Source organism: Phalangium opilio, unplaced genomic scaffold (assembly GCF_054372755.1).
Source record: "Phalangium opilio isolate 3A_F unplaced genomic scaffold, DU_Popi_V2 ptg000217l_1, whole genome shotgun sequence".
Lineage (NCBI taxonomy): Eukaryota > Metazoa > Arthropoda > Arachnida > Opiliones > Phalangiidae > Phalangium > Phalangium opilio.
The window spans coordinates 6,479,650-6,493,910 of NW_028324218.1; the positions used below are offsets into that span (position 1 = coordinate 6,479,650).

Genomic DNA, 14,261 nt, shown 5'->3' on the forward strand with positions numbered 1-14,261 from the left:
TAGAAGTTACATTTTCGACTCAAAATCGCTTAAAAGAACATCCCCCTTAATTTATACCAGACTTATCAAAAACACCCTGTATATTGGGGAACACTTCAATACCCATAACTCCCACCATGATACCTTTATAAGGATACAACAAGTTAACTACAAAACCATTAATCTCATGGTTATATGCTTAACATGGCGTAAATACCCGTCTTTGTTGACGAAACATTTATATCAACAACAAAATTTATATTACATTAATACGTTGCACTTAAATTAATATTAAACAAGTTTAAAATTAAATTAGTTTTCACTAAAATAGGTGGGGTAACAAGTCCCAAATGCTTTAAATTACATGGATTACATCTCGGAGATCTACAATACTGTTCTAACAAGTTAATTTGTTCGTAACTTGAAAACGGTTTCACGATGGTGACCTCAACGTTGACATTTGTCTAGGACACAGGTATCCTGGAACTAATATTACTTGACATCGATGACCCTGATGACCTTTTACTATTGGACGAAAGAAACGATCCTCCAATAAATGTTCTAGTTGTCTTCGCTGATGTCGCCGACTGAAAATAGATAGTAGTATGATTTTAAGGACTTGAAGTCCTTAAGTTGAGTAGTACAATAAGAAGACAACACACACAACTTTGTTGGAGGAATTTATCATAGATGGCGCGATAAACATATTAACTCATGACCGGTGTTTGAACGTGTAGGCTTCATACTGAGTCGTATACTATAAGTTTATAAGATATGTTTCATAAGTATGAAACTTGTATACTTCGTAATGCTTGAGACTTACTGAGAGACGACAAGCGATCATTGAAGTCCTACACTCGGTTAATTTTGCAGGACTTCCACTTCTCCTATTTAGTCTGTACGAAGCCTTTGACAGCAGCGCCTCACCAGGCCTCCCTCGCTTTACCTAATTACCTACCTCACTCACTTCAAAATTACAAGCTCCAGTTTGACATGACCAGAGAATAACAAACTTATGGAACATATCTTATGAACTTACGTATCTATTGTAAATAATGCTATAAATTTGGATACTAGTATAAGATAGTATTCTGTATTTAAATATTTAACTAAATTTTTAACCATAATGAAATATAGCGCGTGGAACATTCACAAAACAACGACAAAACAGTACGACCTTTCATTCAAATATATTTTTTATTATATTCTTCCTTAGCGGTCCGCTCCTTCGATATAGACAATATGCATAGTCTAACCAGAACACGTGGCCTAAAGCCGGTGTTCAACTCAACAACTTTGGTAGTACATAACATAATAACGATGTCCTCACCATCGTCGAACGTGTAATCAAGCCTTATTCATTACTGAACATGTTGGTACATCCATTTCTTTATAATGGCTAACTGATTTTACCATATTTGATCCAGTTCTCGTCTTCATCATTCTGACAATGGTACTTCTTGTCTTTTCGTTCAAGACAACGTGGAATACGAAGATAAATACGCCCTAAAATTCAAAGCAAAGGCTTAACGAAAATGGGCTTCTCTACTATAGTTATGCTGCAATAAGCGCGTTTAAAGTTACCTGTAAAGAGTTTAAAATGGTAAAGACATATAAGACCCACTCTGTAGCTTTTGAGAAGTAGAAGTAACCAATGACCCACGTAAGTCCGAGCAGGCACATCGTTGAGAAAGAACCCTTTAACCAACCACTACCAAACAGATTTAGAAAATTCTACATGCTGAACCGTAAGTTATGGACCAGGGAGCCCAGCCAAAATTTTGATTCATTATAGGAAAAAATAGGAAATTTTTTTTCGGAATTATAGGATTTCTATAGGAAAATATAGGATTTTTATAGGAAAATATAGGATTTTTATAGGAAAATATAGGATTTTTATAGGAAAATATAGGATTTTTATAGGAAAATATAGGATTTTTATAGGAAAATATAGGATTTTTGTAGGAAAATATAGGATTTTTATAGGAAAATGTAGAATTTTTATTGGAGAATATAGAATTTTTATAGGAAAATATAGAATTTTTATAGGGAAATATAGAATTTTTATAGGAAAATATAGAATTTTTATAGGAAAATATAGGATTTTATAGGAGAAATTATGTATTTTTATAGGGAAATATAGGATTTTATAGGAATCATATGACCGCTGGGCTCCCTATTTATGAAATGGTCTGTCGCGTTCAAATGCTTACACTGCAAGGGTTTGCGAATTGTGCAATTTCTTTTTGCGTACTTCGGAAGCAGCTTTCATAGCGCAAACGAAGACCACGGTGTTCACCTGAGCACGTGGTATCACTTAATGTATTAAAGTTTCATCAGAGAAAACACTTAACTTACAAAAATAATCGCTAAGGCAGGTCCAAGAAAACTCCAAATAATACCATCTTCAATAGCTAACCAGCAACTGAATGAGAAATAAGAATTAATAATTTTAATACTAAATTGGAAGCTATTTAGAAATATAATTAATTGAGCTCACCGTTCTGAGCTAACATAACGGCGATGCTTAACTCCAAGAGATACGATTACGACAATTAATGGAAAACCTATCAAAAGAGTATAGTTTTGAAGATACGTCCTAATTACTACTATCAGAAGGGGATAATAGAAGAAGGGTGACAATCTGTATCCTCTTAATACTTTAGTTATTTGTAACATGATTCTTCCCAGGCGAGGGAATTACCCTTTTTGTTAATTTGCTATTCCGCTCATCAAACTTAATTAAGATGGATATCACATCGTACCGTGCTAGGGTGAATTCTATAACTGTTTGGTAATACTAAATCTGCATTCAGCAGTCAACCAGGCACAAACCTTGATTGTCTTGACTTGGCGGGACAAAAACGCACAAGCGCATGCATGGGCCTTGGCAAATAGTTAAGCAGCGCTAATAGATATAGTAATGATGAGGGGAACTATTTAAAATGGCGTATGTGCATGCATGATTCGGTTTAGTAACCCCAATTGCTATAATAAATGTTAAGGGATGTTGTTGGGGAAGAATCATGTTACAATTACGAATTACCCCGCTTTGTGTACAAGTACACTTCTCTCGAAGAAAAGAAGTATTATATACTTCTGCTATATTTCTGGTATGGTTCAAGTTAGAAGCTTTCGTACTTACCATAACCGAGTAAATAGAACCATCTCATTTTGATGTTAAGTACTTCACTGAAAACCACAACAATCATTTGGTATAGCAGGTAACCTTCCATCAACATCCAAGCGAATGAAGACAATAATGTGTAATGGAGACCAATTGCAATTCCAAGGCAAAGCCCCTTCTGTAAATTTAATTATGAATAGTTAATTTGAAAATAATTTGAAAAAGCTACTTCTGAAACTGACCGGTTCCCATTTTTCGTCGCGAGTTAGCCCGAACAATACCAATAGATTCAGAGCTAACAAAGTGCAGCATAGATTTGTGGTTATTGTATTCCTTCGACAACGAAGTTCCCTAAAGGAAAAAAAATTCATTGAAAGCTTTAATTGCAATTATTAATTACGATTAAATGATAATTATAAACTTACTGGAATCCTGTAAGACAGGCAATGGTAAATATTAGACATATTGCCGAACAAGTACAACCGATGTAGGTAAGTACAGTAAGTACTTTCGAGTCTGGTCCCTCGAGATCCTATAACACATTTAAATTAAAAATTAAAATTTCAAAGCACTTAAAAGAAACAATTATAGCCCGAAATATCCCTTTAATTTAAACATAAAAGTGTTTAAATACATACACGATGAATAATTAAAGAGGCGAAATTGGTCAAATGGTCGCAATAGCAAACAACGTGAGTTTCGTTGGACTCGAAACGATCTTTCTCGCAGCCTTCAGAACTCCATTTATTTCTAAAATCAAGTTTATAATACATAAATAAAATCATAAGCTCATAAGATATGTTCCTTATAAGTTTGTCAATGGTTACAAACTGGAGCTTATGTAAGGAAGAATTCACCTACTTCGCAAAATCCCAAAAAGAACAGACTCTTGAAGAGTCGTTATCATTAGTTGCATCCAATCTTTGAGTGATTTTTACGAATTTTCCAGGTGGTAATTTAGAAGTTTCTTGGTTCGACGTTAAACTAAATCCGATGACAGTGGCTGATATATTCTCGATTTTACGGTTCCTAGGAAGGTATTGCAACAATTTATGATCTTAAACCCTATAAAAAGTAAGTATGGGGCTTTGCAGACGAGCGTTGCCAGTCATTTGTCACGTGTTCAATTCAACCGCTATCTAACCACACTGAAAAGCTTGTAGAATTCTGTTCGATTCACTGATCATTCAGCACCAAACCTGAATGATACAGCAGATGCTCTAATATCAAATTTCTGACAACCCTGAAACTTTTCCTTTAATAGTTTCTCCTCGAATAATACCATACTTATGGAAAATATGACGGGATTATGGTTGAACTTACTCTCGAGGTAATAGTTTGTACGCAATATTTTTATATTCGACTCCAACACCCATTTTTTGGAAACCGTTTGTGCAGTTTTCAATCTTTGTAAATACCAATTCGGGTACTACCAATTGATCCGAAGACTCAAACGTAATATTTTTTTCAGTGTTTTCCAATCTGAATGTTCTGACGACTAATTGGAAAATTAATTAAGATTATAGAATAAATCTCTTCGAAATAAAAATTGCGGAACTCACTTATGTTCTTTCCTTCAGCAGAATTTTCATTTGCGTGACACGCGAATGTCCTACCCACGTCTTCAATCTGTTTCATTGCTTCAACGGCGGTTTCAACGATAACCTGAATTTACATATTAAACGTTCAGTGAACTATTTTAAGTGCTTCCAGGGATAGATTTGATTTTAGATGTAGGAATGGAGAACAGAGTAATGTGGGCGCGCGTCAATGTCCCGGACCCCCTTCCATGGGACGGGGGGGGGTATGAAAGAAGAGGCGGGTCATAGCGACAGAGGTAAAAAGGGATTACGTATTTTTTGCCGTCCCCGTCAGCAACGTTATCAAAACGCAGTTTAAGTGAGCCAATAAGATAATTTAAACTTTTCGTTACGTGTTGGAGGGAGGGCTCTATACTGGGTGGTCTATGAGTCGGACTGGAGTAAATACTAACCGTTCTCCATTCCTACTTCTAAAATTAAATCTATCCCTGGTGCTTCTAATAAACCACTTACAGGTTTCTCAGTGACATTATTCCAAGCGGAATTTCTGTCTTCATCTAGGCAATTACTCCAAATGTTTAACATGGATTGCAAAAACGTGCCTGCCAGTTTTTCCTTATCTTCAGCGGATAAGTTATCGAATTCTTCGTTGAACTTAGCAACTAAATGTTTCGTTTTGTTTCTCAAAACATTTAAGTCATTAACATTCTCAATTTCATTCTTTTCCGTTGCTTCGGCCAAATCTAGCGAACCATTGATACTGTCTTTACCTTCCTATAATCAACCAATCAATTAAACATATCGATCTGAATTGAGCTAAAGACGAAAATGCCACCAGTGAGCATGTATAAGAAGGAGAGTTAAAGAGGGAAGGTAACTATAACGGCACGGCCCGATATCTCTCTTACGCGCATCTCGGCGCACAGCCTAGGAGTCAGACGTCACGTGATCCGTTAAGAAGGAAATTCAAAAAGGGTAAACACGAAAAGAGGGTTAGAGGTTCACACGCTCAGAGATCAAACTTCTCCAATTACTTTTACCCTCTCTGTTGCGCCGATTGCGCATGTGTAACCGGTTTTGAAAGAGGGGCGGGGCTAACGAAGATTTTAGTCTCTCCGAGTCTCCTCCTCATACATGCTCATTGCCGAAATGCTTACTACAGCGTCGGAGATCCAATTCCTCTTCACGCAATTTTCATAATTTGGGAGATTGGTAATTCGATCCCCATTGAGATAACAACCCCAAGTGGCGTTTCCTAAAAACGATATAATTTCAAGTGAAATCGGGTGTTATTAAGCTGACTTACTGTAATTTACTAACCAATGAAACCAGCGGGACATTCTTGCGTATCATTTTTTCCACCTTGCAATTCGGGCCAATGAACGCCTGCCACGTCTTCGGATAAGCAAGTTTCGCTGCTTACGCAATTGTCTATACAACCAGATCCAGTTTCACTTTCAGTTTTATTCACGATAATCGCGCCAAAATTTGTCAGATGTCTGCACTCGCAAACGAGGTACGTGTTGTTAGAAAAGCCATCCTTTGTTTTGCATCCCATGCGGTCCCATTTATTCCTAAATAAAATAATCTTTCAATTCCTCGATGCCTATAGATGTCGCGAAAGTTTAAGTATGTCAAGAAGTGATATCTAGTTTATTAGGGAGTTAATCCCCACCTCTAAATTACTACCAGCATCTCATTGGTTCTTGAAAACTCACGTCAGCGCGACGCGAATGACGAAAATTACAGTCATATTTTCCGACTGAGGAGAGGCGAAATAGCCCAGCCTCCTTTTACGTCCCCCCTTGTATTTTGAAAGGGGGACTGGGACTATAGCGCGCGAATACTTAAAACTTCTCCCTAGTAAACTAGATATCACTTCTTGGTATGTATAGTTAGCTTACGTTAAAAAATTCCAATATGTACAAACTCTAGTACGATTATTGTCTGGTTTTGCGATTGGAATCTCAATAGTAACTCGTTGTGTAGGAGGCATAACGTATCCTGCCTGGTTGGGTTGAACCGAGAAGCCAATCACCTCAGATGAAAATTCAATTCCCTTTTCACTAAAATCGAATTATACGGTAAAACGCTGTAAGTACTGTCGTGAATTTAAATTGTTTTCAATTGACCTACGCAGAACGTATCAGTTTGGATGCGATGTTCGTATACTGGATTGCCACGCCCACAGATCCAAATTCATTTACAGAACCTATCCCGCATTTTTCTACCTTTTCGGTTAGAAATTTAGGTAGTGTAATTCGTTGATCACCCACATGCAGAGTAATTCCTTCCATTGAATTTGTCAAATTGAATGTTCTAACAACTAGTTAACGATCAATTAAGTGTAAGAAACTGCTAATTAAAAATACACTTATTGACACCAAAACGTAACTAACAGCGTCATGAAACGTAGCGTACATTCAAAATTCTCACAAAAACTACAGAGGACATACCAACTTAATCTACAACAGTTATGGCGCCAAGAAACATACACAAATCAAGAAGCGATATCCAGTTTACTAGGGAGAATATATAAGATGCCTAAATATTTGTGTGCCATAGTCCCAGTCCCCCTTTCAAAATACAAGGGGGACGTAAAAGGAGGCCACTGGGCTATTTCACCTCTCCTCAGTCGGAAAATATGACTGTAATTTTCGTCATTCGCGTCGCGCTGACGTCAGTTTTCAAGAACCAATGATATGCTGGTTGTAATTTAGAGTCGGGGATTAACTCCGGACCTACTTTTCGACTGGAGATAAAGTTAGAAATGTGTCGAATTTATACCTTCTCTCTAGTAAACTAGATATCACTTCTTGCACATATCGAGTAAAAAAACCTACATATGAAAGGACTTCGGACTGTGCCAGTCTCGTTTAAATTACAAGCCATAATTCTGCCAACGTCTTCAATTGATTTCATAGCGTTGACTGCAGTTCCAACTATCTCTGTTTTCTATTGAATTAAAATTTAAAATAAACTTGTTAACACGACCAAGGTGGGCGATATGATAAAAAGCAATTACTTGGTCAGTTGTTTGCCACAAAGTCGTTTTCTTTTCGTTGAAAATGTTTCCCCAAATGTCTAACATGTATTGTAAAAACGTCCGGGCCCACGCGCCTCTTTCATCTACGGTTATGTTATTTAATTCACCTTTCAGTTTTTCAACTAATTTATTAATTGTATGTTGCAGAGCTTTCAAGTGACCAAAATTTAATAAAGAATAATTTTCGGTAGCGTTCACTAATTGTTGCATAACATCTGCACTATTATCTTCCTGAGTACAGAATTGCTAATGAGGTTTTAAATTTAAAACCAATGCTGACAGAAAAATGAACATACCTGGTCAAAGTAAATCCAATTAAATGTACAATTATCGTAATTAGGTTTAAACGGATCTCTTTCGTTATCTTCATCGCAGACCCTTATAACCGTTCCTTAATTAATATTAATTAGCTTAATTAGTTTTCAGGATAATTAACTTAATGATTATTTGCTACAAGTAACTATAGTTTTCATTGGATAGTGGTAATTTTTGTATTTCTTCGTATTGTTTGGATTTGTGATTGTTAACCATTTGCAAATGCTAACCATTATAGCCCAATGGGCAAGCTTGTTCTAACTCCGTCCCATTCTGAATTGCAGGCCAAAAGACCCCGTCAATAATTGTAGAATTACATCCTCCAATTAAGTCAATAGTTGTGAATGTTTCTGTAATTGGTGTTTCAGTTTCTGAATCTGTAGTTGGAGTTCCGGTTTCTGATTCTGTAGTTGGTGTTCCAGTTTCTGAAACTGTAGTTGTTGTTTCATTTTCTGACTCTGTAGTTGGTTCTAACGTTATGATTTGCGGTGGACTAAAGATAGAACTGTTTTTAAGTTCGCTTCACACAAAAAATATGTAGTAGATCAGAAATAAATACAGCTAATTGGAATAATTGTGCGCCCATATCTGTCATGTTCATTTCAATGAATTCGGGTTTTGTGGGCCGGGCTTGAGAACTTACAATACGTCACGCCTTAAAATAATCCTGATGGCGTCTTTCTAAGTGCGATTTCATTGGTTGGTAAGTAGCAACGCGAGGTCAGATGCGCGCGCAGCCAGAGAAAAACTATTTTCGTGGGAAAATACGTAATAACATAAGATATTTTCCATAAGTATGACACTATCAATACTTCGTAATGCTACTGAGAGACTTACAGCTCGAGCTAGTTCGAGGGAAAACGGCGGAAGCGCGAATTGAAGTCCTACACTCGGTTAATTTTGCAGGACTTCCACCTAATTCTATTTAGTCTGTACTAAGCCTTTGACAGCAGCGCCTCACCAGGCCTCCCTCGCTTTACCATTCGAATCTATGACCTACCTCACTCACTCACTCACTTCAAAATTACAAGCTCCAGTTTGTCATGACCAGAGATTAACAAACTTATGGTAGGAACATATCTTATGAACTTACGATAATGATTAGTCTAGCTCCTCCCCCAAAATCGGCCTTGATACGTTGAGTGAAAATGACCTCACAATTATTCCAATTATCTGTATGTATTCCTGAGAAAACGAACTAGAAGACACTCACGCGCAAGCTAGATCCTCCTTGGGTGAATATCTACATAATGGATAAGCGTCACGATGATCAAAATGAAGATGTAATTTCGGTACACCATTTTCATTTTGAAGTTCAATCATAAGATGCTTTATTTTTCCATCATCTCTTTGTGTTTTCTGTTCATTTACTTTGACTAACCAATCCGGAATACCACAACGACGCCAATAAACTTTCGAACTATCGCCCATAGAGTGAACTTTGGAAGCCGCGGTCCAAAATCTTTTACTTTCTTTCGTACCGTCGTCTAATTGTTCAAATAATTATTCAGAGTTGTCAATATAAACTAAATAATTTTTCTCATAGACCGTTCCATTAATTTCATCAGAGTAGCAAACACTACAAGGGCGGGGAAGGTAGGGAACTCAGTCAAAAATTTAAATTCCTCTTAGGAAAAAAGGAATTTTTTTCTGGAATTATAGGATTTTATGGGAGAAAAAAGCATATGTTTTTATAGGAAAATATAGGAATAAAAATGCATGCTCATATATAATACTATTTTGGCTTAAACTATGTAGAAAAATCTGAATAAAAAAATAATAAATTGGATTTTACTTTGAACAATTAGAGGAAATTAATTAAATGATATAATATAATTAAAAAATCCTGAGCAAACTCCGCAATTTCGGTCAAATCTAGTCTAATGTGATCTCTGTTAATAAAATAGCCAACTAAATTTTGATAAGTTTGATGCTAAACTACACAAAGAATTGGACTAACTAAATCGAAAAAATATAGTATATTATTGGAGCTTTCATGAATTATACCAGAAGTAATATAAGAAACCTCCCTACGGGAGGGAAGTATACAAGACGCCATAGGCATAACGTTAAAACACGCGAGACATCCTCGAACCGCCAAATACCATATTCAGACACTATTGCTCATGGACAAGGTACGGTAGATCCTAGTCCTTTGATATGGTCGTTGGAAAGGGAAAGAGGAAAAAGCAGGGCCGGAAATAAGCACAGGACACTGGACATTGTCCAATAAAATTTTAAAATGTCCTATAATTTTTCAAAAACTAAGGGGGTCACTGGACATTTTGACCAATAAATTTTCGAAGTTTTGATAGCTTGACTATGAAGATGCGACACTATTTATGCACACGCCAGTGGACAATGTCCAATAAATTTTCCAGACAAACAGGGGCTCACTGGACACATGTCCTATAAATGTTTTTTCTTATTTCCGGCCCTGGGAAAAGCGCTTCAAACTAGTGTAGTCTGCTTAGCTGTCTGTCGTAAAGAAATAGAAGATTCCTGATTTTGCTAATAAATATTCACATACGGTTATTTCTTAACGAAAATCTAGTTTGTTGTGAAGCCAAGAAGATGAAAATTATGAATACAAGACAAAATTTCGATATAGATAATAACACCATTTTAAAATCTATCTATGTATAGTGTTAGTCATATACCTTGGCAAGGTAAGGGTTTAATTCAAATTTTATGCAATGACCAATGAAAATCCTATAATCGAGTCACTGCCTGTTTATTTATGATTGATTATCATCAAAATCTAAAAATGCTGCATGAATTATTTTGTTGGAAAAGTTTAAAATTACAATGAGTCTGTGAAATCGACGTAACTTAAGCAGCCGACGCAATCGCGAGATCAGAGAATGTATTCCTACGCTCTACGCGGCGCGGCCCTATTTTTTATACTTTGTTTACGGCCGTATAAGTGCGCGGGGACATTCGCGGTACGAGGATGTATCAGGAAAAATTCGCCTTTGTATACTTTCCTCCCGAAGGGAGGTTTCTTATATTACTTTTGATTATACCATGTAGTGAACACGGGATCCGACTGGCGTTGCCTCTTGGCAAGTAATTAATGGAACAGACTATAGAGATTATAATGGTCTACTTGTAAATTGCTTTAAAACTTTCTCGGCAACTTCTTTTTTATCGGAGTAGAACAAATCGGAGTTAGGGTTTTGATCGGGCATTCTGCATTTGCTTCTGGCATCGTCCCAGTTCGTTTCTTTGTCGATAAAGTAGAAACAAACTTTGCCGTCTATATGCCCATTCCGACTTTGGCAAAAAGCTTCCAATACTAAAAATCCCAAAGAAAATTTGAACTTCCAAAAACATTCAGCCCAACACAAGGACGGTTCAAATAAAATTTTACTAAAATTCATAAATTTTTATGAGGCTTCCCTGAATTTTACTAAAATTCATAAATTTTCCTAAGGTTTCCCTCAATTTTAATAAAAACTATAAATTTTCCCGAGTTTCCCCTCAATTTCACTAATTTTACTAAAATTTATAAATTTTCCAGAGGTTTCGCTGAATTTTGCTAAAAATTAAATATTTCCCAAAAGTTTCCCTGAATTTTTAGTCAACAATATATTTCCCTGAATTTTACTAAAATTATTAACATTTCTGGGTTTTTACTGAATTTTTATCAACAATTTATTTCGTTGACATTTCCAGGTATCTACGAATCCAGGTCTACTAAAACACAATGTTTTCAACCAAAATTCTACCCAGAATAAAAAAAAAACCTCGATTATCTTTTTCTTAACGTAATTTTGCAATCCATTTATTGGACTCAAGATTAGATTGTACCATTATAATTTATTAATAATTTATTTACGTAATTTATCTCGGGGTTTTAGGCATCGCGTAAAATTGTTTCTGTTTTCTAAAACTGTAGGAAAAGTTTTATCTAACCCTATATCATAGACAAGTGGTTGTTACTTAGCCGCGCCAAATGTCAACCAATGCATTTAGAGGTTATTTAAATAAATTAGCATACGTAAGTGGGTCGAATATAGAGATGTAATTGGGTAATTTACCCATATACCAGCATAAATTACCGGTAATTTACCCATATACCAGAATAAATTACCGGTAATTTACCCATATACCAGAATAAATTACCGGTAATTTACCCATAGACCTGCATAAATTACCGGTAATTTACCCATAGACCTGCATAAATTACCGGTAATTACCCATAGACCAGCATAAATTACTGGTAATTTACCCATATACTAGCATAAATTACCGGAAATTTACCCATAGACCTGCATAAATTACCGGTAATTTACCCATAGACCAGCATAAATTACCGCTAATTTACCCAAATACCACCATAAATTACCCATTTTTATAATACCGTAATTTTACAATAATAAATTAACCAAATACTATAAACATTTTAGCGCTCAGACTCAAAACCTTTTTAAATAAAAAAATAAGTTTACTAGACTATCAGAGACAATCAAAACTAGCCTATTATACCTCGTAGTCCAGTTTTTCTCAACTTCGTATTAATACGCGCTATTTAAAATACCACTTAAACTATTCAACATGATTTAATAGACTATACGGCGTGTTTCTGAAAAGTCTGGCCTAAATTAAGGAGAATGTTCTTTGGGAAATCAATTTTGAGTTGAAAATGTAACTTCTATCTTCATTTTGTTTGACACAAGAGACACTGTTTTCAAATTAACATTTTTAAGTATTTTACGGATGAACCCTTAAATTTAATTAATAAACTGATTAAGACAATAATTGAGGCTAATTTAATTAAAGGGTCATCCCTAAAACACTCATCAAATCATAACTCGAAAACAGTAACGCGGACACATGAGAAAATGTCACAGAAGTAACATTTTCAACTCAAAATCGCTCAAAAAACATCCACCGAATTTACACCAAACCTATCAGAAACATCGTGAAGAATTAAGTTCAAAGTCCACGCGAAGAAATAAGTTGAACATATCAATTAACAAAAAAACCGATGTTAATTAAAGACGACTTACATTGATCTTGAGAGTAAACCACAATCGTACCAAAAATGCACAGTATCCATATGACAACGTAATAGGCCATACCCATTGCTAAAAAACTTTGACTGTTTTTAGATGCCGAAAATGCGAGATTATTTTTTGAGGAAACCGACTAAACGAGCTAAAACTACGTAACACGTAAGGTGCGATAAGAAACTCAACTGATTTGGTTGGTAAAAGTAAAATTTATCAGATTAAAAGCTATAAGCCAATAGTAGACCTACTCAGTTCTAACACGTATTCCACGAAAAAGGTTCAAGTTTTTAAAGGAAAAGTCTACAGAAAAAACGAGTATACATTCGTTTAATAATTGCACCTCTATGGGCGTGAACCAGATCGGCCACAGTTATTTTTAATTTAATATTAAACGTAGTTCGCCATACTCGATGTTATTGGGTTTAACTTGGAGGAGACATATGAGATTGAGTAGAAATTTCAGTACCTATAACGAAGCCTCTGTACCGTACCGCCATCTATGGAGAGGGACAACTTAATAGTCCTCCCAGCATCCTCAGTGGGGGCTTTTTGGTAGAGTCGTACAGTATGTAAACGTCGACGATGCCACCTGTGTCTTAAAAATAGAAGAGTTCTAATTCATGAGAATTAACTTTTATCTTTAAAAGGCGCTAGGTGGCAGCACTTAACAAGGTACTCCACCGCACATGGCCAACAAACATGTCTACTCCACCTCATCACCTCTCTCCTAAACGTTTGATATTTACCATTTCGATTACAGTGGCCAATACAACAACATTACAGCCTTGGTTTTTCAACTTTGACTCAAGTTGACTTGAATCTATAACCGGCGCAATTAGTAACGAGACTTGTCCTTAGAGAGGCAGATGGGCTTTGTTTAAACTCTCAATAAAGTCTGACAACGCAATCCGATTTGCTGATAACGGTGAGGAAATCAAAGAATATAATTTTTAATTAACATAGACTCATTGCTTGAAATAATATTTTGCTTAAAAATAGAAAAACCCTCAACAATTACTTAAAATTTTATGTTTAAATTAATTAGTTAACAAATTTAAAAGTGCAATTTTGCATTTAGCGGAGAGACGAAACCTAAAAAGTACCAAAAGTTGATAGATAAAAACCAAAAGTATTCTTCATTCAAGCTTGCTGGCGATGCGTAATAAAATACACGCCCCCTTTACCTTTCAGAACAGTGTCAACCCCACTCTGCGCATTTTTACATTCACGACCGT

At 35.8% G+C, this 14,261-nt stretch overlaps 1 protein-coding gene across 1 annotated transcript; it reads right to left on the reverse strand.

Moving 5' to 3' along the window:
- Nucleotides 1-224: 224 nt before the first annotated feature.
- Nucleotides 225-13,972, reverse strand: LOC149615952 (uncharacterized). Its single transcript, XM_089857492.1, has 25 exons — nt 13,024-13,972; nt 11,118-11,306; nt 9,222-9,495; nt 8,239-8,501; nt 7,990-8,084; nt 7,673-7,924; nt 7,491-7,602; nt 6,784-6,973; nt 6,552-6,713; nt 5,968-6,221; nt 5,805-5,902; nt 5,161-5,421; nt 4,669-4,771; nt 4,430-4,604; nt 3,968-4,135; nt 3,745-3,856; nt 3,532-3,638; nt 3,349-3,457; nt 3,125-3,284; nt 2,480-2,546; nt 2,338-2,404; nt 2,193-2,278; nt 1,564-1,690; nt 1,393-1,485; nt 225-566 (listed from the first exon to the last, which is right to left on the reverse strand). The coding sequence occupies exons 1-25, from the start codon at nt 13,097-13,099 to the stop codon at nt 444-446; spliced, it is 3,723 nt and encodes a 1,240-aa protein (XP_089713618.1). The 5' UTR covers nt 13,100-13,972; the 3' UTR covers nt 225-443.
- Between the last annotated feature and the right edge of the window lie 289 nt (nt 13,973-14,261).

Coding starts and splice junctions, on each gene's coding strand:
- LOC149615952 (XM_089857492.1), bottom strand. CDS start 13,099: ATGGGTATGGCCTATTACGTTGTCATATGGATACTGTGCATTTTTGGT. Junction 8,502..9,221: donor AAGGAGGATCTAGCTTGCGC/GTGAGTGTCTTC, acceptor TTCTATCTTTAG/TCCACCGCAAATCATAACGT. Junction 2,279..2,337: donor CTGCCTTAGCGATTATTTTT/GTAAGTTAAGTG, acceptor CCACGTGCTCAG/GTGAACACCGTGGTCTTCGT.